The 23,109-nt window shown below is 41.8% G+C and overlaps 1 protein-coding gene across 1 annotated transcript; it reads right to left on the bottom strand.

The window, feature by feature from the left end:
* Positions 1-8,603: 8,603 nt before the first annotated feature.
* Positions 8,604-15,673, bottom strand: LOC145448767 (uncharacterized). Its single transcript, XM_080327223.1, has one exon. The coding sequence runs from the start codon at positions 10,380-10,382 to the stop codon at positions 9,255-9,257; it is 1,128 nt and encodes a 375-aa protein (XP_080183349.1). The 5' UTR covers positions 10,383-15,673; the 3' UTR covers positions 8,604-9,254.
* Between the last annotated feature and the right edge of the window lie 7,436 nt (positions 15,674-23,109).

The following is a 23,109-nucleotide window of genomic DNA, read 5'->3' as shown; positions in this document are numbered from 1 at the left end:
ATTTTACTTTAATCCATGTCGTTTTGTACTTTATATGTTTTGAAGAGCTTCTTGGATGTACAGAACTTCAATATACAATTGAATAGTATATTCAATATTCATATTGAAATGAACCCGAATATTTTCGGCTGACACTCGTCAGGGCTAACCGTCAGCAACTAGTAGAGAAATGGAAAGAACATTGTATATCAACAATCGTATCACAAAATATGACGTCACCAGCATGAAATTTCGTGAATGAGAGAGCGTTCAATGTACTATTTTTAGGTGGTACACGAACTCCTGTTGTTGAAAGTCGTCAGCCGAAAATATTCGGGTTCATTTCAATATGAATATACTATTCAATTTTATATGTTTTGTATTTCTAAAATGTAGTAAACTTTAACGATCATGACATTGTAATCTGTTGACACCGGGCCACAGTGTCGGTTCTATAATAGAACTGCTATTAACAATTTCATCATTTCAAAAGACTACAACACTGCCATACAATGAAAAGATAGGAAGTTGTCGAATGGACGGGGGAGATAGCGTAGTGGTAACGATAAGCGTTCACCAATCGGTCGGATCCGTTTCGATTCCCATCGGAGGTTTATCTGGGCTCCTCTCCCCCCGCCGTTGCCGTTCTTACGGCGACAAAAAAGCCCAATAAAAGACCAAAACGAAAGAAAGCACTTAAAAGGAATGGAAAGAACTAGTAGAAAGGGTCGCGGTCTCAACAAGATCAAGATCGAAAAGAATTGTGACATCGGGCACTCTAGGCCGAAGTGGATGTTAGATTAAAAGGATTGCAACTACATGCGTGTCGTTCGACATCCTCCTATCTGTCCATCACATCGCATTGTGTCTTTATCGCGTTGTACATTGTGTGTAACTTCAGATGAAAAATATAACCCAATTATTATCCTCTTATTATCCTGGACTGCGGGAGCAGTGGTAATCAGTTTACACCAGAATACACATATTAAATGTACTTCATCTGATGTCCCCGTTGGAAAACTAAGTCATTTTCAACTAAGACTGTGAGAACCATAACAGAAGGTTGACTAGCCTAGTAGCTAGGTGACATCCATAATCTGACATACCTTCAAGCTGATATAATGAGCCGTTCGCAGTTTCACTTTACGTTCAGTTCGTACTTACACCTGCATGGCTTAATCTTTAAGACAAGCATATTCATCTTAAGTCTGCTATTATATTTGTTCAGTCAGTCCACGATTTGCGTTTGTGTAATCTGTCGTCTGACCCGTCGTTTTCATTGAGAGATCCTTCTGGGATTTATATACGAAGTTGTTATAAGTTTTCCCTTGCCAAATTATCGTGTTCGAGCAAAAAAACTATTTTCTACATGTTAGAAAGTAAACAGTTCGTATTTCAACTTTAAATTATCTGTTAATTTGGATATAGTCCAGAAACGTAACCACTAGAAGAGTGAGCAGATGAAAACCTACTGGCATGTTCCAATATAAAAAGTGCTTTCCTTATTTAGCTCGATAGACTAAGAGCACCATCACCGACGTGATGGAAACATCCATCGAAAAGAAAGCATCAGAGTTAGCTAGTTACATTTCATTATAATTACTACTCAAGTAGAAACATACATAGAAATTACCCCTCGATCAGAGATAGTCGATATATACCATGTATGTTGTGTGTTAGTAGAGTACTGCATTGCAACCAGGACATTATGTTTGGGGTGTGTTCGTACTGCGTTACAACCCGGACATCATGTCTGAGGTGTGTTCGTACTGCATTGAAGCCTATGGACATCAAGTCTGGGGTATGTTTGGGGTGTGTTGGTACTACGTTGCCACACTTGAAGACACTCCATAGTTACCCTAGACCAGTGGTTCTCAACCGCCGGTCCGCGACGACTTTCCTGCCGGTCCGCCAAGCATTTTACCATAGTGTCCTATATGGTGTCGACACAAGCAAATCGCACGGTTCAATGAAATTGTATCACGTCACAGTTTCCATTTGGCTACAGGCAATTTGACGGTGATTTTTGACCGGCTTGCCGAGCATTAAATTTGATGAATCGGGTATCAATCGAAAGCTGACTCTGCACTGATTACGAAAATATAAATTTTATTCCGCTCGCGGCCCTGGAACCCCCACAATCAGCCCCCAATTATTCATTGTCGAGTAGATTGGCAGTGTGACGCAACAAGTATGTCTGGCGAAACGAGAGACTCGCTCAAGAGCAAGGATGCGGCCGAGCGGCGAGAGTGGGATCAGCTGACGTCGCGGCAATAGCGATGTGCAAACGCGCGACAGAGAAACGCTGCGCTGTTGATACTTTTTCTATGCGTTTCATCGGTACAAGCGAGCACACACCAGCCTTTCCTTGACTTGTAAGGGTAGAACTGGGTCCACAGAATGTATTAGGGCCCTACCAATTTTCGCGCAATATCCTTCAGCTGATAAAGATATGTAGGCTACGTCTAAGTAGTCTACATTGGATATGTCAGATTATTATGATATCGATTGTCTTAGCCCGCTTGTTGCGAAGGCTCCAGAGACGCGTCGCGCTGTTGATGGCGGGTATCGATACTTTCTATATAGTCGCTTTTATGGTTAAGTGTGAACAGGGAGCATTGAGCATGCGCATACATTACAAGCTTTTATTTGATCCGTATGGGTAGGACTTGGTCCGCGAATGCAGCAGGTAAAATGTTGATTGTTGAATAAAGTTTAACAGCAGGAGTGTCGAATTAAACTGGTATCGCTGTCCGGATTCAATCCGTTACTAGAAAGCTTGCGGGCAGCACCGTAACTGCCGCACCCCAAACCCCCAATTGGGGGGGCCCGAGCTCGAAGGGGGCCCCAAATTATTTCGTGAATTAGCATAAATTATAGAGTATTTTTTTTAAATTCATGCCATTTTTTCCAAATTTTTCGCGCTGCGCGCGATTTAAAGTATCCAAATATCTTGATTATTTGATACTCTTCCTCCAAGAAAAAACACGCAAGATTTATAGAAATGGACATATCGGAGTTGACCATTAACACGCCACTACGCACCAAGATATATAACGATTTAGGACATATTACATGCGACTCCAAGAAGTGTGCCAGAACGATTGCGGCAGCGCGAAAAGCTTGGCCGAAACGGACTGCCCTTACACAGACCGAAAACTTCGTTATATATACAAAATAATAGGTTTAATTGTCCATAGGCGCCTAAATGACTGGCGCCATATGTTCCTGTCTTGGCAATCTGAACCTCAGAAGACAAATACCATCCGGCAGGAAAAAAAATATATGGCAGTGAAGAAATACCAATTTGAAATCGTGTGCGTCTTTTAGTTTAATACGTTTGAACGATTCTATATTTTTGATATAGCAGACAGGAGGTCACGAAATAAAATCATGTAACGAAGTCATACCAACGGGTCCGCCCGCCCGAAGATGCTTAATTTTATTATTTCCGGGCCCTACAGTTTCCGGTAAATCTGATAACGTGAGCAGAGAGGACAAGATATTGATAGCAATATATATGCAATTCCCGATCTTATTGACCGATTGTATCATGAATTATCGAAAATTTAGCGCGCTTCGAGCTGGCTCACTAAACAGTGCAGCTGATATCGTGGCAAAAGCGAACACTGTGATGAGGGGGGGGCGGTTTATCACCCTATGAGAACCTCCAACCCAAGGTTTTGTGGGGGGCTGACAAAGTGCTGTTTTCGTTCCTGCCAACGGGTATACGCCCGAAGATGTCTAATTATTATTGGGCGGTCCTACGTTTTCAAACAGACCTCGCTCAGCTCTACCGGTAAATCTGATTACGTGAGCAGAGAGAGGATCAAAATTGATAGCACTATATATGTAATTTCCGATCATATTGCCTGATTCAATCATGATTTACTGAAATTTTTCGCGCTTCGAGGCGGGAAAAGCTGACTCAATAAACGGACACCCAATGCAGATGTCAAATAGCGGGAAAAAGCGGATAGTGAAAGGGGGGTCTGGGGGGCGAAGCCCCCCAGAAGTTCGGTTTATCACCCTGTAGGGGGCCCGAGGCCAACGTTTTGGGGGGGGCCTGACGAAGTGCTGTTACGGCCCTGCTTGCGGGCCATACCTGCCAAATGATTCCAAAATGTTACCACCAAATTCATACCTTTGTTTTTCACTGAAATATATCTGATATCACTATAAACGTTGACGTTGGAAGTTGGTTTAGCATTTTTCAATCACCAAATAGTTTTTTTGAATGCCGGGGACCTTTTGCGTCAAAAGTAATACAGTGGTATCACAGATATTTGAATTATATTCATTCTGTAGCCTGTATATATATTCCTAATGTAACTTACGTAATACGGATTTGCAGTATTTTTTTCGCATCTGTGAATAACTGAATGTCCATTGTCCATTCGGCCCAACAGAGTTTGCACTTTTTTGACTTCTCGGAATTTGGCAAGGTCACCGACGTGGTGCTTATGGGGACTAGAGTGAAAACTCAACACTGTAATTGTATTACTACAATATGATATATTTACATTATCTAAATTTGCTGTCTTGAGTGAATCTTATTACTTGAAAGTATATATTTCTTACTAGAAATATCTCTAACAGCTGAAGGATTGCGCGAAAATTGGTAGGGACCAAATACATTCTGTGGACCCAGTTCTACCATTACAAGTCAAGGAAAGGCTGGTGTGTGCTCGCTTTTAGCGAAGCACATAGAAAAAGTATCAACAGCGCCACGCATCTCTGGAGCCCTACGCAACAAGCGGGCTAAGGCAATCGATATCATAATAATCTGACATATCCAATGTAGACTACTTAGACGTAGCCTACATATCTCTATCAGCTAAAGGATATTGCGCGAAAATTGGTAGGGCCCTAATACATTCCGTGGACCCAGTTCTACCCTTACAAGTCAAGGAGAGAGAGAGAGAGTCTTTATTTTTCATCGAACCAAAATACATAACAAACGGCAGTGATGGTGGTACAGAAAATATGCGTGCACAGTATTCGGTATTAGATAGGAATGATCGATAAGACCGTGAAGGTCATCTAGTCTAATCACACCAGCATCAAACAGGTACACTTGACTCAGAACAGTCTGGCTGTAAAAAAGTGTTTAGTTAGGAAAGGAAAGGCTGGTGTGTGCTCGCTTGTACCGAAACGCATAGAAAAAGTATCAACAGCGCAGCGTTTCTCTGTGGCGCGTTTGCAAATCGCTATTGCCGCGACGTCAGCTGATCCCACTCTCGCCGCTCGGCCGCATCCTTGCTCTTGAGCGAGTCTCTCGTTTCGCCAGACATACTTGTTGCGTCACACTGCCAATCTACTCGACAATGAATAATTGGGGGCTGATTGTGGGGGTTCCAGGGCCGCGAGCGGAATAAAATTTATATTTTCGTAATCAGTGCAGAGTCAGCTTCCGATTGATACCCGATTCATCAAATTTAATGCTCGGCAAGCCGGTCAAAAATCACCGTCAAATTGCCTGTAGCCAAATGGAAACTGTAACGTGATACAATTTCATTGAACCGTGCGATTTGCTTGTGTCGACACCATATAGGACACTATGATTTTACAGTTTTATACCTTAATTTCAAGATGCGATATGGTGAAGGCTTGTCCATCGATAAAATAAATAAAACATCAAAATTTAAACTGATTGAGAACTTCGTGAGGTAATATTAGGTCTGGAAACATTTGACTTGAAGTTCAAGCCGTGTCATTTGACGACATGCGAACGAGCGACAAGTACGAGCTGACTCGCAAAAATGCGCAATTTGCACGATTATTCGTTTTCCATTCATTCATTTTGTGCAGTAGCCTACGCCCTATCGTAACTGCCGCACCACTAACCCCCAATTGAAGGGGGACCGAAGGTATTTCGTGAATGAACATAAATTATAGAGTATTTTAGTTGAAACTTCATCCAACTTCCTTCAAATTTTTCTCACGCTTTACCCGATTTTGTGTCACTAAATACTTTGAATTTTGGTCGTCCTTTCGCCAAGAAATACGCATAATTTATTAGATTAGGCATTTTCGGCGTCACCCATTGCCGCGCCACGACGCACCAACACATGATAAAGTTTAGGCAAACATAGGACTGGGAAAAGAGTGCCAAAAATTTAGAAGCAAGAAAACCTTGGTCAAAAAGGACTGCCCTTTGTAGACCGAAAACCTTGGTATAGATATGGCAAATTGTCCATAGGCACTTAAATGGCTGGAGCCGAATTTCACTGTCCTGGCAATCTCTACCCCACAGGAAAAACGCCATCCCACAGAGCAAGATTATTTTTCAGTTAAGAAATAGCAATTTGGAACTGTGTGCATCTTTTAGTTTAGTGCGCTTTGGTGATTTCAATATCTATTCACCAGGGAAGGTCTGAACGTGAGGTTCACGTTCAAGATCTGTGTGTGAACCTCAGAAATTTAAAGGTTTACGTTCACAAACGAACCTTCGTAGGTTCTGCACTGTGAATCTTTTTCCTATATTACAATTTTCCACGTCATTATAATGTCTTTGGCTGCAATTCTTTGTATTTCAACTGCGGGCCACTTTATGCATATGCTGGCAGCAGAACAATGCAACACTATATGAGCAATTGAGGATGCACCTTGACAATCTAAAAAATTCTGCTAGCTTTGTTACCAAAGTTTGCTCGAAATATATAGTTTCCCGCTTGTGAATGTTTAGCGACTCTGGTGTGAGCTTGACCCGCAATAACACACCGAAATACGCTATACATGTAGGACGTGTATAGGTAGTCTGCGAATGATGTTTACGGGATAATATCGGTAGCAAGTGTAGAAACCCGTTTTACACTCTGCTCAATATCAATGTAGCAATTCTCAGACGCCGAATATATTGTCCGGTCTGACCTAAGCGTAAGCTTTTATTCTCTTGCAAGTCATCGTCAAAAATTATCAAAACGACGTCACCTGAAGTCATGAATTTCACGTTCGCGTTCACACATAACCTTTTAAAAAGGTTCGCGTTCACACGAACCTGAACATTTCAGAGGTTCACACCATCCCTACTATTCACCATATAACAGACAGTAGGTCATTAATTAATGACATGTAACGAAGTAAGTATTGCAAGAGTCCCATCAGAATATGTTTAATTTGATTACATGCCCTAAATTTTCCAAGACGAAACCTCACTCAGCTCTACCGGAAAATCTGATAATTCTGATAAGATAAAAAATAGCAATATTATGTAGGCAATTACCAATATTATTGACCGTGTTTCGGTCATGAATTATATAAAATTTCCACGCTTCCCACGATTAAGCTGCGTAAAGTCTCTACCTGCACTGGTTAGAATGGATGTGCTCACAAGCATTGGTGAAAGCATCCATCAAACTGTAGGGGGCCCAAGACCAACGTTTTTCGGGAGGTTAACTGACGACGAGCCTTTTCGGCACTGGTTTTGTGTATGGTCATTAGCCAGGTATAGCTGTTGCCAGGTGTTTTTGTGCTGCGCATTGTATCCGTAGTATACAGAGTAGCCTACGTCTGGTGGTAGTGGGCAATGATCATTCAGCAAGGTAGCACGACAAGGTGCTTGATTCGACTCCGAAACACTTCTTCTCTCGATATTGTCGAAGAGAAGAATATTATTCGAGTTGGCGTGGTCGTTTAAATCCACGGCATACGGCGCGAAAGACTGTAAGGGACTCTCGGCGGTAGCACGTTCATCTGGGAAAGGCGATTTTACCCCGACTTAGTAGACTCACTACCTTAAAGTCACATGAACATAATTAATTACGATCAAAGCCCTAAAAATGTCACTCTCTTGCCATATACGGTACTTGTAAAAACCGGCTGCATACTTTACATTTTGGGTTGATTTCAATTTCTAAAATTCACCGGTCCGCCGAACATTTTTCAAAATTTTACAGGTCCGCGAGATGAAAAAGGTTGAGAACCACTGCCCTAGACAAGATGTCCTTATGTTCGGTATGCTCCTTATTGCCAAAATAAAAGGTACCCTTTCAGAAATTAGGAGTATTGCGACATTTGCGAGTTGCGCCAGATCCGCGGTCCGCTGTTTACATTGTGGTCTTTGTAGTTGTCCGCTCGGTCCGCAGTTCCGCTCCGTCCGCCGTCTAGTATTGCAAGTTGAGCGATCCGCCGTTTAGTATTGAGCTATTTTGTTATGTTCCGCTCGGTCCGCAGTTCCGCCCGGTCCGCCGTTTAGTATTGAGCTATTTTGTTATGGTCCGCAGTTCCGCGCGATCCGCCGTTTAGTATTACATGTTCCGCGGTCCGCCGTCTGACGGGTGAACAAACAGGCATAAACAACAGACTTAACGCATTTTCGATTCACGGAAAGACTATGGTTTTAGTTCACACATTAGTATTAAAAAGTAGATTTCATGTTCAAAATTCCAAGCTACTCTTTTTTGAGGCACTCGAAATCGCACCGCGGGCCTCACTTTGTCCACGACTACCTTAAATGTATTGCGGCTTGTGGATGATCTGAGTTAGTAGTAAGGGGTAGGTTGTAGTCAGCGTTAGGTTCAAGATAGAGGTAGGTTAGGGTCAGGATTAGGGGATGCCAAGTGCTGAAGTACCTTTGTCAGCAGCCTTGATACACCCAAACGAAACAACAGAAAGAAATCATCTTTCGCAATCCAACATGGAAACCGTTGATCGTGCATATTTTGGTGCTTCGAAATTGTTGCTTTAAAAATAATATTGTTTCATTTTGCCAATTTCGCATGCACCAATGGATTCATATATGGCTTTTTTCACTAACATGAATAGCCATGCGAGTCGTGAGATTGCCTTTTTGCACGAATTCCTCTACACAAACATCTCATTTATGGCTTTTGATGCAACCATGAATAGCCATGTAAGTCTTTCGGCTGCCACTTTGCGTGAAATCTTTCCCAAATACATAACAGTTATGAGTCCAACATGAATAGCTATGTGACTATTGAGGTTGCTCTTGTGCACGAATTCCTTCCCTCAAACATGACATTTATAGCTTTTGATTCCAACACGAATGGCCATGTGTTCCTTGAGGCGACCCTTTCTCATGAATTTCTTCCCGCAAACATCATATTTCCGACTTTTGATATCAGCATGCAAATTCAGGTGAGACTTTTGCACAAATAGCATCCCGCACACATCACATTCATGACTTTGGACTCCAGCATGAATTGCCACGTGAGACTCGAAATGAGCCTTCCACATGAATTCCTTTCCGCAAACATAACATTTATAGCGTTTTATTCCAACATGAATAGCCATGTGTTCCTTGTGGTGACCTTTTAACACGAATACCTTCCCACAAATATCACATTTGTGACTTTGACTCCAGCATGAATTGCCATGTGAACCTTGAGATTACTTTTCCGCCCAAATTCCTTCCCACAAATATCACATTTATGACTTTTGACTCCAGCATGAATTGCCACGTGAGCCTTGAGATTTCTTTTTTGCACGAATTCCTTCCCACAAATATCACATTCATGACTTTTGACTCCAGCACGACATGCCCTGTGAGTCGTGAGATTTCTTTTTTGCACAAATTCCTTTCCACAAATATCACATTTATGACTTTTAACGCCATCATGAATAGCGATGTGATTTTTGAGGCTGCCAATTGCCGTGAAGTCTTTCCCACATATATCACATTTATGACTTTTGACTCCAGCATGAATTGCCATGTGAACCTTGAGACTACTTTTCAACCCGAATTCCTTCCCACAAATATCACATTTATGACTTTTGACTCCAGCATGAATGGCCATGTGAACTTTGAGACTACTTTTCAGCCCGAATTCCTTCCCACAAATATCACATTTATGACTTTTGACTCCAGCATGAATATCCATGTGAGCATTGAGATTACCTTTCAGCCCAAATTGCTTCCCACATATATCACACTCATGACTTTTGACTCCAGCATGAGTTGCCATGTGAGCATTGAGATTACCTTTCAGGCCGAATTGCTTCCCACATATATCACATTCATGACTTTTAACGCCATCATGAATAATCATGTGATTCTTGAGGCTGCCCATTGCCGTGAAGTCTTTCCCACATACATCACATTTATGACTTTTGAGACCAGCATGAATAGCCATGTGAGTCTTGAGGTTGCCACTTTGCGTGAAGTCTTTCCCACATACATCACATTTATGACTTTTGACGCCATCATGAATAGCCATGTGAGTCTTGAGGCAGCCACTTGCCATGAAGTCTTTCCCACATACATCATATTCATGACTTTTGACAGCATCATGAATAGACATGTGTCTCTTCAGGTTGCCATTTTGTGTGAAATCTGTCCCATATACATATGATTTTCGGCTATTGAAACAACCATGCATATCGAGTTGCCCGTTTGAGCCAGATTCCCCAGTGAAGTCCTCGATACCAGTATGCATATCCATATGAATCTTGAGATGACTCTTCCGAGCAAATGCTTTACCACAGATTTAGCGCTAATTATCCTTGGGTTGGGATGAAGACTCGGAATATGTGAGCCAGTAACAATCCCGTCAGAAAACGATTCATGAAGCTCACTGCAAAACCAAGCAATGAAATATTCAAGGTTATTTCATGCTCAAATCGTCGAAAATGTACAGTTATCGCCTCGCCGGCAAGATAAACCCATCACCAAGTGTTAATACCTGTATCTCATTCTCAATTCATCATTTATCAAACAATCATACTTTTAAAATAGTGTCAAGTCGGTATGATTCAAGTTCTAAATACGAATATTAACACTCTCCGTTGGTGACAATGCCAAAGAGAACGCGTTCCGTGTAAAAAACACAACACGTGAAAGGTTGTCGGTGTTGTCAAATGCTGTGCTGCGATGTCTCATATATGCTATTCTACGATATCGCACATGCACTAAAATGATTCCTAAATAATCTGGCCTACGTGACAGCTGTCCGCAGCTCTTGAACTTGATTACTAAATATTCTGGCGTACATGACTGCTTCCTGTTGTTCGCGAAATGAATTACTAAATGATCTGCTGATGTACTCGGCACACACACCGACGCTTCTAACGTAGCATAAAAATCATTTTAGTTTACAATGAAACAATCATATTCAAAATCAATGACAATATCAAATCATCATGTTAAAATCAATATAAATGTAAGTATATAATTATGGCACAGCATGAAATAATTATAGTTGACATTGAAACCATTGTTTATGATAAATGCAAGTCAACAGTAAAACAGGGCAGTTGCAATAGTATGAACAAAGAATTGTGACACACACCAATGTCACTTTTAATCAGACTTGGACGGCAACAATAATTCACCTTGTCTAAATTAGATTGGAATTTAGTTTTTTCCAAATCAAATTAGAAATAAAGCTCCTAGTTTTTTTTCAAATTCAACCAGAATTGAAACTAAAACGTTTTCCAAAAAGATCACAATCACAGAATTTGTGGAAACTTGGAAATGGAATGAAGTTCGGTTAGAGATTATGAAGCAGGTAAACGTCTGAACACCAAGCTTGGCCATTTCCACACATTGCAGTTCTCTTGTAGCATTTTCAGGAAAATATGATATTGGAAGAATAAATATTAGAGGATAGAAACATTTCACAGAATAGATTCGAACTGAGTTACCGGCATTTCGCTCTAATCATACAACTAGAATTATCTTTTTGTCTAGTTGTCCAAGTCTACTTTCAACAGGACAAAATGGTTATAGTTTACAATGAAACATTGTAAATCAACGAGCGAAAGCACAATAAAACACGATCACATCAACAGTATGGATGCTTGAAAAACCCCAGCCTCATTTACCGCAGGTCCACAGCATAAAAAAGTATGAGAGTTTAGAATAGAACCATCTTATTAAATTATTGGAATGATGCAAATCAACGAGATAACGAACCATAAAACAGGGTGCCAAGATAAAAGTAAGGAAGTATGAAATTTATACAGAACTTGCAGGGTATCAAATGGACTTTACAGGACAACAAATATGTCATGCCCTACATTTGAATTACCGAAAAAAATGTTCAGTTTTTCTGACACATATTGTATAATGTGTTTTGTTGTCACCGACTACGTCACGTTGAATGAATGCCAGGATTCCTTTGGATAATATTCGTCCCCGGTAAAACAATAAGCCTCCATGTCAATTATTATGGCAAAAACTGTTGCGTCCTCGTTACAAAAAGACATCGTTTCCCCAACTGTAAAAATCCAGCCTTGGATCGATCAATCTCGCTGTATGGAGCTCACCAAATGCAGTGGATTGTCCTTTTCACTTTTGCCATCTTTTGAGCCGGAAATTTAGACATATTTTATAAGTGATCAGTAGTGCAAGCTTGAGCAACTTTCTTTTTACAGTTCCCGGCAGCTTCCTAAATACTCAGAATGCCTGTAGTATGATTCTATTCTTTGATTTGCATGGCTAAGAGCTATGTGACGGATAGGGTGCATCTCAATTATATCCATGATGAAACAGTTGGCTTGCAAGATTGAAGTTCAACAGCCCCAACAAAGCATAAGAGTGTCCGAACTAAATTAGAAGTGGAAGTATGACTTGGCTTTTGGTCGAACCCGCACAAACGGAAATAAGTTTTGTTGACTTAGTTTAGTTCAGTGGTTCTCAACCGGGGTCCGCGAAGCATTTTCAGGGGATCCGCAAGACCTCCAAACTTGCAAAATTATTGATAGCCTAATTTGTATTTGTTTCAATTAGGTAAATTACGAGACAGATTAGCCTCATAGCTGCTAAGACTTCACGATTCAGATTGCAGAAATGGCCGCCAGAGATGAAATCGTACTGCGCAAACTCATATTAATTGCTGAATTGACAGTAGCCTAATGATACATCGCAATTTGAAGATGTTTTGTCGGGGTTTGTGAAAAAATAAAAGTTGGAGTAGCAAGGTCAATCAGGAAGACTTGCGAAATGTTTACAAGCTGTCAGTTTCAGCATATTAGTGGGCAGTCGCTAGAAGTAGACACTTTTGATCCATTTTCTACTGTAATATACATAACCACTATTTACGTGTAACTTCAAGATGAGCTGCTGGATAGAAATGGCTAGGCTTGACGTTCATCGAAGAATCTGTTTCTCAATTTTGGGAGCTTATGATGTCGTCGGAGCCGTTAAGAGATTTGCCTACATTTGCCACCACCTATCTTTGTGGAAATGGATTTTCAGCACTCCTTCATATCAAATCGAAAGAGCGGATTTTCAAAGACACAACCACTTATTTCAATTAATGTAGCTGCAAAATTCGATTTGAAATAATAGAGGCTATCCATTTTCTACACAATACGTGATGTTATTTTCAAGATAAGTCGATTTGTTGCTGTTCATCACTATCCTACAGTAAAATTTCACACAAGTCATATAACGGTTGCACGATAATTGAGCTAAATTTGTATGGACATTTGGGGGGGTCCGCGGCGGTCCAAAAGGTCCGTGAGGACAAAAAGGTCGAGAACCACTGGTTTAGTTAAACTTTGGTTCAACGAAATTACATTCGCTACTTTTCAAGACCGAAGCGATAACATTGACATCAGTTAAAATGACAGAGATGTCCAAACTGCAGCCAGCCTGCGGTTTTTGTGCGGCCAGCTAGTTATTTTCACAATAAATAGTATTTTGAACTATGAATTTTAGCCTAATTAAGGTGAAGCGGCCAGCTTTTAGGGCAGTGGTTCCCAACCTTTTTGTCTTCATTCCCCACTTCGGATTTATTCCGAGTCTTCATTCATTACGGAGCAGCAATTTGCTTGTTTGAGTCTACAAGACACACAACCCCACCAGTACGCAAGACAATCGGCTATAACTGCAACATAAAACGTATTGTGAACCGATACCGGTAACCCTAATAATTCAGAGAAAGTGTCATTTCATGTCACACTGGCCTTGCTGGATGCGTTTGTGACACCATGATTGGTTATCTATAGTTAAAAATTAGTTTTTGTGAACAATACGCATTATAAGTTTCGATACACTCGATTCACTACGACTGATTTATGATGTACCTTAGGGCTTAGGCTACACAAGCGTCGCGACGGAATAATTCCAAGGATCCCCGGAAAAGTTTTATGTTAATCCACACTTTTTACACAACATGTCCACTGTCCATGCGGAACACTGATAGGCGGTGTTCATGTAAGAACTTCTCAATGTTGGTAGACCAGACCCCGATAATGAAATCAATAACCTTGAGCAAACCCTATGCCGATTACGAAATTTTCGGTAACGGTACGACATCAGCCAAAGCCTTGATTATAGCAAGCGAATCTAGTACAAAGCGAGAACTAACAAAACCAAGGTGGCAAATACTTTATCTTTCACCTTCCATTTAGTCGATATGGTGCGACGTGATTTCATTATTCACCAAGAAACTCCTCAAATCTGAACGTTTCTTGCCTGCCATTATGTCGTATCGCAAAAGAACGAGCAGCGTCCTTTGACATTCACTATATAGTGATATTGTGAAAAATTGAACGTGGAGAGAAGAAGACACCAGATTTTTTTGATCTTGCTGTTGTTTACGCGATAAGGCCTTGCCACCAACAGGAAGTGGGCCTATCGCGATAGTGCTGTTTCAAATTTAGAGCCTACCTCATCATTAGGGCAATTTTTTTTTTACATAAAAGACTGAAAATTTTTACCAGAAAAATAAAAATTTTGACATTTTTTTACCTTAAAAAACTTAATTTTGACCAAATTTTAACCTAACATATGCAGTTCGGTGTTTTCCCACATTTCTGGTTCAAACTGTCTGTCCTCACGAAGTAGTTTGGCCAACATGCGTCTTCGGCCAACATGCGTCAATCATTTTATGCCTATGTTTCATCATCAACGATCTTTCTGCGAGCGCAAACGCAGTGTCACAAGTTACACGGCACCTTCTCTCGTAATTGCGATTATAATCAGACTTAATCTATGACGTCACCGCCTCACCGGCATGAAACTTCGGATAATCGGGGCGACGAACGTCAATGTACTATAGTTCCTACTTCCCATTACACGAGATCCTCGTCAAAGGGAAATATCTACTTACCCCCACCCAATAGCAACCAAACTAAGAGATCTATCGACTACTCGGGACCTATCATCTGGAATGCATTACCACCACATATCCGTGAATAGCCGTATAATAGATTACAAAAAGACTTACTTGATCACTTCCTGTCGTTATACTACTAACACTTTTGCCCTACCTCGCCTAGACATTGCTTCATTAATCATTTGCTACCATCGTTTATTTTTCTTCTATTTTCCTTTTTTAACTGAACATTTTTTATAGCCAGACTGTTCAGAGTCAAGTGTACCTGTTTGATGCTGGTGTCATCACTCATCAGACTAGATGACGTTCACGGTCTTATCGATCATTCCTATCTAAAACCGAATAGGCCTACTGTGAATGCATATTTTCTGTACCACCATCACTGCCGTTTGTTATGTATTTTGGTTGGATGAAAATAAAGACTCTTTCTCTCTCTCTCTTGGGTACCTGCTAACGATTACCTGCGAGGCTCTGACAAGTGGACGACTGTCAGCAGAAAATAATCGGGTTCATGTCAATATAAATATACCGTTGTGTAGGAACTCGTATCATACTGAGTAGTTGACTAACTACGTAACTCTCACTTCAATACTGAAAACGTCAGACGAATACGGCAACATTCACTCTTTATCATAACAACAATAATATAATCGGCAATCGACATGCTTTCTGACTGGCTCCTTTTGAGCGTGCAAGTCAGACCGGTACGGATATAGATTACTAACCTACGGATAGATACCAGAGATGAGCATGGATTAGGCGACCCGCGTTTGATTCCCGTCGGAGGTTTATCTGGGCTCCTCTTCCCCTGCCGTTGCCGTTCTTACGGCGACAAAAAAGCCCAGAAAAAGACCCGACGAAAGAAAAGCACTCACAATGAATGGAAAAGAACTAGTAGAAAGGGCCGCGGCTTCAAAGAGATCAACATCGAAAAAGAACTGTGACATCGGGCACTCAAGGCCGAGGTGGATGTTAGAGTAAAGGATCGCTACTGATGCGTGTCGTTCTACATCCTCCTATCTGTTCATGACATCGCATTGTGTCTTATCGCATTGTACATTGTGTGTGACTTGTTCAGATAAAAATATAACCCAACCATGTTATGTTATGTTATGTTATGTTATGTTAGGACAGTGGTTCCCAACCTTTTTCGACCCATCGCCCCCTTTTCAAGGTCAACACCAATCATCGCCCCCCAAAATTTTGTGCACCGATAATTGGGCATACAGACTGTAATCACCGGCGGGTTGACTAAAAAAAGAAAAAAAAAAAGTCATCTTTCTCCGCTCAGAGCTGCAAATAACGTTTTTTCTCTCCGAATTGCTAGGTGGATGACTAAAAAAAAAAAAAAAAAAAAAAAAAATAAGGTCAGCCGTTTTGACGCGTCATCGCCCCCCTATCGCCCCCTTCGCTATTTTCGCCCCCCGTCGCCCCCTTTGTCCATTTTCGCCCCCCTATCGCCCCCTTCGTCATTTTCGCCCCCCTAGATCGCCAAATCGCCCCCTGGGGGGCGATATCGCCCACGTTGGGAACCACTGTGTTAGGATTAGGTTTTGAAAAAACAGGATTTGTAAAATTTTGTCGGATTTGGATTGGATTTGGATTAGACATTTTTTTCAGAACGGATTAGGATTTGGATTGGATTTACCTATTTTCTGGGAGATTGAAATGTCGTGTGGCGAATGGCGACAAACTGTATTCAGATCAGTTATTAATGTACTTATGGCTACTAAGTTATCTTGAATCAAGTGAATCGTTGGTTGTGAAAGAAAATTTTCCAATCCCTCCATTGCATAAATTAGTATTTTTTCTGAATTTCCAGTTGGAATCGGATTAGGATTGGACATGGACTTGAATATGAAAAAGTTATGGATTAGGATTTGGATTAGGATTTCAATGTTCGGATTTGGATTGGATTAGGACATAGAAATTTCAAATCCGCTCATCTCTGATAGATTATAGATAACTAACCTACGGATAGATGGGCAGCACGAGAGTCACGGTCGAGTGATGCGACAACGGCAGATTTGTTGTCGCTTCATAGCATGAAACGGGAGCGTAATTGCTAATCCCATAGATGACGACCCGAGCGCTCAAATTAAATAAAGTTGATCTTATTTGAAAGCTACAGTCACGCTGATTCTGATAATATACATTTAATTTTCATCAAGGCAATGGAACCACCCCGAAATAGCCTTCAAAATATGATAATCGGCATTGTTCTAAACAATCGCAACCACGCACGGACCGTTGTTATGGCCATTGTGCTGCGCCGTTGCAATTGTTTTAGAACAATGCCGATTTTCATATTTTGAAGGCTATTTCGGGGTGGTTCCATTGCCTTGATGAAAATTTAATGTATATTATCAGAATCAGCGCGACTGTAGCTTTCAAATAAAGATCAACTTTATTTAATTTGAGCGCTCGGGCCGCCATCTATGGGATTAGCAATTACGCTCCCTTTTCATGCTATGAAGCGACAACAAATCTGCCGTTGTCGCATCACTCGACCGTGACTCTCGTGCTGCCAATCTATCCGTAGGTTAGTTATCTATAGATAGATACGCAAGTCCCGTCGTTACGCTCCGGCAAGCAGTTACACTTGTTGCTGAGCGATCTAAAAGCAGCATATCTGGTCGAGTTATAGCTTGAGGCCCGAAGGCTTAAATGTAATGAAACTGGTCTTAATCGAGAGCTACTGCCTCATTAATTCCGAAAATACAAATTAAAATCGTGTCGGGGATATGGAACCACCTCAAAACAGCCCTCTAAATCTGAAAATCGGCATCGTTCCAACAATGGCACCGCCGCAACACGATGAACGTAACAATGCCAATTTCGTCAAGCGATTGTTCAGAACAATGCCGATTTTCAGACTTTGAGGGATGTTTTGACGTGGTTCCATTTCCCTGACAAGATTTAGTTTGTATTCTCAGAATCAGTGCGACAGTAGCTCTCGATTAAGACCAGTTTCATTAAATTTCACCCCTCGGGTCGCAAGTTATAACACCGCCAATTATGCTGCTTTTAGATTGAGACTTCAATGCTTTAATCGGTTGGTTGTCATCAGCACACTCGAATATACCCTAAAAGTCATGATTGGCAGTTTATCATTCGACTAAACATATTATCCCCGAAAATCGACCTCGGAGAAGAAGAATGGTATTGTTTGGAGTATTAATTGGCGCGTACCTATTGTTTCATAGCAATGCGTCGCTACGAAAGCGACTTATTTTTGTGGGATTTGCAGTGTTTACCGAGCAAAGTATATTGTATGAGCTGTGGGAATTTAAATATCAAGGGCTAAAACATACTTCAAAGTTCCATGAATGAACTGTAATTAATGACTGTCCCTTTCCATTTTCACAGCTATCGCATAGACCAGTGGTTCCCAACCTTTTTCGACTCATCGCCCCCTTTTGAAGGTCCACACCGATCATCGCCCCCCAAATATTGGGAACCTAAAAACAGCACTTCGTCAGGCCCCCCAAAACGTTGGTCTTTGGCCCCGTAGGGTGATAAACCAAATCCCCTCAGCCAGTGGGCTTTTTGTCGCTACATATCGGCTATACCCTACTTCATGTACTGTTTGGTGGTAATCACCGTATTTCGCCTAAACGCGCGAAGCGCGACAAATTTATATAATTCATATTTGAATCGGTCAATATGATCGGGAATTGCATATATATTGCTATCAATTTTATATCCTCTTTCTGCTCACGTAATCAGATTTTCCGGTAGAGCTGAGCGTGGTGTGTGTTGGAAAAGGTAGGACCCCTAAATAATAATTAAACATCTTCGGGCGAAATCTTTGCTATATTGACTTCGTTACATGATGCTCTTTCGTGACCTCCTATATCTGCTATGTCAGAGATATGGAAATCGTCATAACGTACCAAACTAAAAGACGGCCGACGCACATGATTTCAAATTGGTATTTCTTTGCTGGCAAATAATTGTTTCCTTGCGGGATGGCATTTGTCCTGTAGGGTTAAGGTCGCAAGGACATAAACATTCGACGCCAGCCATTGAGGTCCCTGGACAATTAAACATATATATATGTATCGAAGTTTTCGGTCAGTACAAGGGCATTCTTTTTCGGCCAAGGTCTTATCGCTGCTGATCATTCTGGCACACTTCTCGGAGTCGCATGTTACATGGCCTCTAACCTCATATGTCTTGGTGCGTCGTGGCCCAGTAACGGCCGACGCCGAAGTCTCCCATTTCCATAAATCATTCGTATTTTTGTTGGGTGACGGGTACCCCAAAATCAAGATATATGAAATTATTAAATCGCGCCCATAGCGCGAAAAATTTTTGAAAAGTTGCATGAATTTCTAAAAAATTACACCATAATTTATGTTAATTCACGAAATAATTTTGGATCCCCTTCGAGTTCGGGCCCCCCACCCCCAATTGGGAGGTTTGGGGTGCGGCAGTTACGGTCCCGACTCCAAAATAGCCGTTTTAAGGCGCCTATCGCCCCCTTCGTTATTTTCGCCCCCCTCGTCCGTTTTCGCCCCCCTATCGCCCCCTTCGTTATTTTCGCCCCCCTAGACCGCCAAATCGCCCCCTGGGGGGCGATATCGCCCACGTTGGGAACCACTGGCATAGACGATCTATTAGACGATTTTCACTCGATGCGCATGGGCGGCGCCATTGTTACGAAAGGCTGGCCAGTGGCCAGTTGTCGGAGCCTGCGTTTCGTAACTCATCACTTTTGAAGGGGCGTAACGTAGGTCATTGTAGTTGTAGAGCTGTGCTTTTCTATATAGCATGAGAAATCGAGGCCGAAGGGGGAAAGGTGTGTCACACTCTCACTTGTCGCATTCTTTTTCTATACTATCTTCTTTACTTTCATTCAGTGTGCATGCCTCCTCTTTACATCGCCTAGGCCAAGGTGGGTGTCAGATTCCATAGACTACTCCTTGTCGCTTCGACATCTTCCTGTCTTTTCATTGTATCGCATTTTTGTGGTGTATTGAACTGATAAAATTGCTAATAAACCAATGATGATGATGATGATGTTGCGTCCCTAATCCCTATGTACACTGCGCAATAATGACTTCGGGAGAATATTTGCTTTCATCGCATTCCCTCGATCAAGAAGCTAAAGAAAGATTGGATTCACAACATGATGAGTACTGGAAAAGATTTTCTTCGACGTTTGGGTAACACCGGCATATTTGTGTGAAACTTGTTATTTCCATTCACTTCCAAGTTCCAGCATCAGACTGGCTCGACTGCTATCATCGAATGTAAACATTTACATTCGATAGCTACATACTTGTGTTTCTTCTTATATTATCTCCTACGGTTGCAGCCTTGCGGACTATCTATCCCATGGTAAAATGAATATGAATACCCTGTATTATATCTATGCTGTGTTGGCGACGAGTAATAAGACCTTTACATGTGATATCATGATTTCCAGTCAAATTTGTTTATTTTCTACGAAGCAATAAATTCTCTCTGTCCGTACTGTTTGTGGTTTACATTTCTAGATCCCTCAGAGAATACAGGAGTACGTGGAAGACACTTTTTTTCTTATAGGTATATCAACTGTAATAATAATTGTTCCTCTCCAGTGTGACTCGGCTCTAAAGACTCTGTCATATCGAGCCTCTGTCTACCTTTCCCATGTCGCATTTCACTGTGTTTTATTTTTGTTGTGTGATGTTGATATGTAATGTAGACGAATAAAGATTCTCGCTCTGTCGCTAACGCATTGCTGCAGGCAGAATATGAGATTCAGCTCTGTCCCATCTACATTTCCGTGGCAAAAGATTTCTGTTGAGCAACATCGAGTGAAGAGAATCTACGACAGGTTGTGTAGTATTATCACTGAGCTTCTAGCTGTCTACTTAGACAGATACCTTTACAAGTCGGACTCGAAGTGTATTTTCCCCAGACCACATGCTTGTCTGTCATCTAAACAATCCCGAAACCCATCGCATGATCAATCAAGCATATCATAACACCACATCTCCCTTTTTTAGGGGAAGAGACATCGACACTACTTACATTATATACAAGTCACAATACAGCAGCGATAACAATATATACAAGGTGACGCTACCCCTTCAAGGTTAGCAAGAGCAGGGCATTTGCACTTAACAGACAGAGTCACCAGGGAGGTAGACTACTCCCAAGGTGTACAACAGGTTAGGGGATTATTCTGCCCCTGATCTTGAAACCTGTGTGTGATCAATATTGCTCAATAAATCGTTGTGGCGGATTTCTAATTCTCGAGGATCGTCTCGCGGGATTCTCTCCGGTAGGTTCAGTTGAACCGTTGGCTTCTTGATGGTGTCCTGGTTTCTTCGACGCTACAAGACAATATTCAACCGGTTTATTCTGATGCGGAACAGATGGTTTGGGTTCCTCCGGAGGGTTGTACTTCCGTAAGTGTTTTCGGTTACGCCTCATTAATCCATTGTTCGTCTCAACGATGATCGCTCTAGGATTTTCATGCATCTCCTTGATGATACCCATCCTTTGGCAATCAGGAATGTATACATGGTCTCCAATTCCGAATCTATCATTCTCAACCACACGATGTCTTTTATTGTAACTCGCAGCCATTTTCTGTCTATACTCCGTCTCCCTTTTTCGAAGATCTTCGACATCAACAGTCTGTGGCCGTAGCTGGTCAGGATGACAAATCACCTTTGTCTTCAATCTGCGTCCCATGCTCAATTGGGCGGGCGATAACCCGGTGTGCAAGGGCGTGTTCCTATAGTTCAGTAGCGTCAGATAGACATCATCTGTTTTCTTGAGCAGGGCCTTTATAGTTTGCACTCCTCTCTCGATGAAGCCATTGCCCTGGCTATATTTTGGAGAAGAGGTGAGGTGCTGAAAATTCCAGGCTCTGGAGAACTGAGAAAATTCAGAGGAAACGAAGACCGAAGCATTGTCCGTAAGCAAGACATCACAGATGCCATGATGAGAGAACACATTCTTGAAGTTAGAAATTGTGTCCCGTGACGAGATCGTTTTCTTTACCGAGAACAGTTCTATGTCTCTGGAGTAGTAATCCATGATCAAAAGGTAGTACTTGTCCTCCAGTTGGAAAAAATCAGCAGCAATTCTAGCCCATGGGCGTGTCGGAAATTCGGTCCCCATCATCGGTTCAGTTCGATCTCGTCGATGCTTTTCACAGCGGTTGCAGTTGAGTACTGCATGTTCAATGTCTTTTGAATAACCTGGCCACCAGCAAGCTTGTGCTGCAAGTTGTCTGGTCTTGGTTATTCCAAGGTGCGATTGGTGAAGGTGCTTCAGAACATCTTCGCGCAACGGCGGTGGTATGACGAGTCTGTTGCTTTTTAGCAAGAGATTGTCATGTACTGTTAACACGTCTCTGAGATTCCAGAAGATACGCAACGGTCCATTTAAAGTTTCTTTGTTCTTTGGCCATCCTCCAACAACATATGTTATAACAGTCGACAGTGTCTTGTCTTCTTTAAGAGCATTCTTTATTTCTTCCAGGCGTCGGTCAGTAGCAGACAGCCCGCTGACCAGAGCACGCACACATGCTTCCGCTTCCTTGTGAAGATCGGTGTCTTCGATGCCATCCGTTGTCGGCAAAGGGCATCGTGATAGCGCGTCTGCTGTGTACATCGACTTTCCTGGCGTGTGGAAAATTGCAAAGTTATAGGACATCAGCCTAATTTTGAATCTTTGAATTCTGACAGGTAATTCGTCAAGCGATTTCGTTGAGAGCAGAGGCACTAGTGGCTTGTGGTCGGTTTCAACTTTCAGATCTTCAATACCCAGTAAGAGTTCTCTCCAGTGCTCCATTGCCCAAGTGATTGCCAAAGCCTCTTTTTCTATCTGGGCGTACCGTTGTTCAGTGTCGCTCATTGATCTGCTGGCATATGCGACTGGGCGAAGGTTATTGTCATCTTGTCTTTGCATTAGAACGGCACCAAGGCCGTAACTGCTGGAGTCAGCTGAGAGCATAGTTTCCCTGTCTGGGCAATACATGGCTAATGTAACATCGGAAGACAGATCGTGTTTCACTCTTGCGAACGATTCCTCTTGTGATGGGCCCCAGTACCACTCAACCTTCTTCGCCAGCAATTCTCGTAACGGCTTGGTCAGT

This window comes from Botryllus schlosseri, chromosome 10, assembly GCF_051294905.1.
Source record: "Botryllus schlosseri isolate E-star chromosome 10, Bs_hap1, whole genome shotgun sequence".
Lineage (NCBI taxonomy): Eukaryota > Metazoa > Chordata > Ascidiacea > Stolidobranchia > Styelidae > Botryllus > Botryllus schlosseri.
Note: the sequence above shows the minus strand (reverse complement) of the source record. Positions and strands in the feature narration are given on the sequence as shown.